The 4,952-nt window shown below is 36.5% G+C and overlaps 1 protein-coding gene across 4 annotated transcripts in view; it reads right to left on the bottom strand.

Moving 5' to 3' along the window:
• The window catches only part of LOC107698992 (PHD finger protein 14-like), a 97,962-nt gene that overhangs the window by 62,605 nt on the left and 30,405 nt on the right, over window positions 1-4,952 (bottom strand). For all 4 annotated transcript variants that reach the window (XM_016500126.1, XM_016500127.1, XM_016500130.1 and 1 more), the window contains 3 exons: window positions 3,273-3,432; window positions 2,399-2,510; window positions 553-690 (listed from right to left, as the gene is read on the bottom strand). In XM_016500126.1, coding sequence (XP_016355612.1) covers window positions 553-690; window positions 2,399-2,510; window positions 3,273-3,432 — 410 coding nt within the window. The remainder of the gene's footprint in view (window positions 1-552; window positions 691-2,398; window positions 2,511-3,272; window positions 3,433-4,952) is intronic.

Genomic DNA, 4,952 nt, shown 5'->3' with positions numbered 1-4,952 from the left:
AATCGCCTTTAAAGTTGTCCAAATAAAGTTCTTAGCAATGCATATAACGAATCAAAAATTAAGTTTTGATATATTTACAGTAGGAAATTTAAAAAATGTCTTCATGGAACATGATCTTTACTTAATATCCTAATGATTTTAAGTTCTTAGCAATGCATATAACGAATCAAAAATTAAGTTTTGATATATTTACAGTAGGAAATTTAAAAAAATATCTTCATGGAACATGATCTTTTCTTAATATCCTAATGATTTTTGGCATAAAAGAAAAATCAATAATTTTGATCCATACAATGTATTTTTGGCTAGTTCTACAAATATACCCCAGCGACTTAAGACTGGTTTTGTGGTCCAGGGTCACATATATATATATACACATATATGTATTTTTTTTTTTATTGAGGAAAAAATCCTTAAAAGCGGTGGATGAGAGCTGGAATGTTAAAAGCATGCCACTAAACGTTACAAAGCTGGCTCACAGCAATGCAACTGTGGGGAAGTTGGAGAAAAACATCAAATAATGCAGATCAAAGAGGATGACCACACACTTACTTCTTCCGCAGCAGCTTCAGACAGCAGCCCTTCTCGTTGTGCACACGTAACGTGGAAGAATGAGCGGCACATTCCGGCATCACAGCTGATGCAAACGCCTGTGCGAGCAAAGCGTGCATCCTCACACAAACTGCACTCCTGTAAACCATTAACAGGCTATTGTGACAACAGCAAATGACAGAAAACTATAACGTACTAAGAAAAACATGACAGGGAAAACTTTCTAGCATTTGCTGACTTCAAATATTATTACTTTCCTACTAATCACTTGGGATTATTTCTATTTTTGCAGTCAAGAAAGAAAGGTAAACTGAAAGCTGATTGTGTAACACAGCTTGGATATGGAAAAAATATCTTTAAACACCATTATAATAATCCCACATTCATTTACTGTATAGTTCTATATTTAAGATAAGGTGGACAACGAGCCTCTAAAAGCCCATTTGACTTTCTCCAATTACTGGAGTTCAAAATTAAAATAATAATAGCCTTTCTCTAGGAGTAATTTCTTTTCACATGTACAGCACAAACCATTAAAGAAAGACTTTCAAGTGCTTCTAAAGTAATTTGCTTCCCAGTAAAAGGAACCTCTTCTGACTTACTGACACATAAAATAATGTCAGATAGAGTAAATGTCAAAATGTCTACAGTCGACAGAAATTCTTGGGAGGGAAGTGAAAGATGCCCTTTGCTCAAAGAAGGAAGTCAGCACTTCCCATCTTTTATCAGAAATGTCTTTTCTTTTTTTAAATAAAGTGTCAAAAAAAAAAAGAAAACGAAAAAAAGAAAATGGGTTTTCCAGCAATTTAAATTTGTTTGAATAATATCTATGATGCACCAATTAATCAGTGATTGTATTGATCATTTTCAATTGATATTCGTACATCTGTGATAATCTGACAAACTAAAAACAGTTAATTTCTGTCTTATTAATATACATTTGTACATATATTATACCAGTGAAACATATACACTACCATACATATACACTACCAGTGAAGTTTTTTGTTTTTTAATAAATTAATACTTTTATTCAGCAAGGATAGATTAAATTGATCAAAAGTGTCAAGTGAACCTATTTATAATGTTACAAAACATTTACATTTCAAATAAATGCTGTTCTTTTGAACTTTCATTAAAAAAAATTCAAAAAACAACTATTGGGTTTCCACAGATATATAACTGTTTTTAACAACGTTTGTTAAATGATTCTTGAGAAAATGTTTTAGAATGTTTCTTGAGCACCAAATAAGCATATTAGAATGATTTCTGAAAGATCATGTGACAGTGACACTGAAGACTGCTTACCATCACATTACCAATCACATTACCATTAAAATATAATTGTAAGTTGCAAAATTTCAAAATATTACTACAGCTTAAAAGTTCTGTTTTTACTGTATTTCTATTTAAATAAATGCAGTCATGGTGAGAGTGCAAAATGTTATGTATGTTTCATTCAGAATTTCACAGTATGGTGTATTTTGCTGCAGAAGAAAAAATTACATAAATGTTGGTAACTGGATCAGTATAGGTCTTCAACCCTGCTCCTGGGGACCCACTGTCCAGCAAAGTTTATTTCCAACCTGCTTCAGCACACCTGGCCTCTGACTTTTCAAGTGATCCTGAAGACCTTGATTAGCTGGTTCAGGTGTGTTTAATTAGGATTGGAGCTGAACTCTGCAGGAAAGTGTGTCCTCCAGGAGCAGGGTTGAAGATCTATGGTATTGGCTGATTATAGTGTTCAAATACCGATTATCACATCGGCTTACCACTATTAATAACCTGTTATTGAGGTAATGTTTTTTTTTTTAGCTGTATGTCATTAGTAACTTTTGATACTTGCCTTTGCTCCATACTTTGAGTAGTTCATCTCTGTGAGTGTTACAGGCCGCAGCTTGTCAATATCTCCAAATGCGACCCCTGGAACATAAAGGGCACACACCACGTGCACCCACCTTCAGCAGAACAAAGCAAAGTTGAGCATCTATTTTTACATAATAGTTATCATAGTATACGGACAGTTCCTTATTCACATTATGTGCTGAATAAATCATATGATTGTAATTACATTCATTCAGAGGTCCACCGTTAGCAGAACAAAGCAGCATCTAGTTAATGGACTACTATTCACTCTTCCTTGAATAATTGCTATAACCCTTAAGCCATTCAGAAGAAGAAATACTCATTTACAGGTTTAAATGTACTCTAAATTGACCATTTGGAGTGACAGAATTTCAAATGCAGACTTTAGGAAGGAGAATTCGAAGTCCAATATAAAGATATCCATCTTTGGTGAGCGCACGCTCTACACTTTAATTTGCTGTGTTTTTCATGCTCTAGTGAAGTAGCAAATTTGGGTGCAGGCGGCCTGAGGAGCACTATCAGTGATAACGTGGCTTGAGTCTTCACGCTTCAGACGACTGTCTCTTCCTCTTCCTCTCCCTCTCTCTCAGCCCCATCCCTCCCTCCTAGCCAAATCCACCACTTTTTCTCTCCTTCACTCATCCTGCACATACCTGTGCCTCTTCAAGTTTTTCACTTATTTAGCATTTTTCCAGCATCTTAGCTCAGAGGGTGGCATAAAACCTTAAACGGATATACAACAATTAAAGGAGTAACTCAAACATGAAAAGGTGTGACGGGGATGGCTGTGCCTTTAATGAGTGTGCTAATGATGATAAAACGTAATATCAGACCAAGCATCGGTTAAAACTCACCTCCCCGCATCAGTTTCTTTGAAGATGCCGTCCTGACTGGGACAGAGTTCACAGCTGGGTGTGACGCCATTCTTGCACGCGTCACAGAACCACGGTTCTGTCGAGTTCTCCGAGGCTGAGCTCATGATAGAGTCACTTTCACCATCGACACCATAACAACCTGAGAAAAAAGAAAAAGAAAAATCTATCTGAATTAATGAAAGGAATGTTGAGTATTTCATATTACTGAGGGCTCAGTTCTTCTTGTAAAGTTGTTACAATATAACCTATTCACAATCATAAATACTGAATCTGTGCAGTACATGCATAAATATGCATATACAAATTTTCAAATATTGAAAATATTTGTGCCTCTTAATATTTCCGTTTTTTTTTTTCCAGGACTCTGATGAATAGCAAATTCAAAAGAACAATTTATTTAAAAATAGAAATCTCAAATCTTCTGATGTATTGATAAACTAAATATAGTTTGTCTGTTTCTCTTTTTTTCCTCAAAATGTTCTTAAATTAAATGTCACGATACAAGGTAATGTTAACTGGATGGCATAGTTGAGGCTGTGGTGAAATAGCAATAATGACTTCACCTTGGAAGCATCAATAAGACTGGTTTAAAAATTTAATCATATTTCACCCATTTAGTTTTTTCTGGAGAAAAAACCTTAACATTTAACAAAAATGTGCGGCTTGGAAATGTGAGAATGTTGACATGGCACTTTAAAATCTGAACTACAGCAGAAAATATCCTTAGTGCTTAGCTGCCTGATGTAGCAACTGTGCATGGCAGAATGTCAAAAGAACAAAGAAATCTAGAGCGCAGAATGCTTTTGTTGCTAAACTTTTTCCAGACAAAGCTAATAATAAGGCCATTTGATCAAATGGTAGCACCACAAGTCAAAGATGGAAGCATTGGGCCAACAAAAGCATTTCAATGCTGTCCCCTTAATTTCCTCAGGTTGCCAAGACAATTATTGTGCTGATCAGGTTACCATGACGCCTATTACACTCAGCAAACGTGCTCCATGCCACCAATAAGCGCGGCAATCAGCTCCTTCTCAACACTGCAGAGATAACGTTCCTGCTCCTAATACAGCAAACCAGCCCCCGGGCATTGGAGAAATGGAGAGAGAGACAAGCAAATAAAAGTTCAGGTACTTTGCATACTCACCACAAAAGACCCAAACAGCAAAATGTGCAGAGAATGCTTAAGCATGGCTTTTCTCTGAGTTCCAACCAGCAGGCTAAAACTTCTAGGTTTGTAGTGATAAACACAGCAGAACTTGGGAGAGGTCGATATTAAAGCTCAGGGGGGGAAATTAAGGTGTGCAATTCTGTGAGGTAAAATATGTTGAGCTGGACAATTTATGTTTGCCAGAATCATCCAGGTCACTTTTTCCAAGAGCAAACTCAGGTAACCTAAGTGCACGTGAAAAACACACAGCATTTCTCACCAGTGGGAGCAAATGTTAGGCTTTCATATTCTCATATATTCTCAGTCTTTTTTAACCAAGTGGTAATGGGTCCCATTACGAAGCCCAGCCTGACGTTTATTTTCTTAAAGAAAGGTAGTATGGGAACACTGCTGGCAACAGTTGGGTGCGTATTACTGACAGGGCTTTGAACCATAGGGCTGGAGCTTGCAATGATCAGTCTGCTGGTTTAACGGACTTACTGCTGACCCGT

This window comes from Sinocyclocheilus anshuiensis, unplaced genomic scaffold (genome assembly GCF_001515605.1).
Source record: "Sinocyclocheilus anshuiensis isolate Anshui unplaced genomic scaffold, SAMN03320099.WGS_v1.1 scaffold74, whole genome shotgun sequence".
Classification (NCBI taxonomy): Eukaryota; Metazoa; Chordata; class Actinopteri; order Cypriniformes; family Cyprinidae; genus Sinocyclocheilus; species Sinocyclocheilus anshuiensis.
The sequence above is the reverse complement of the archived record's forward strand: the minus strand, read 5'-3'. Positions and strand labels throughout refer to the sequence as shown.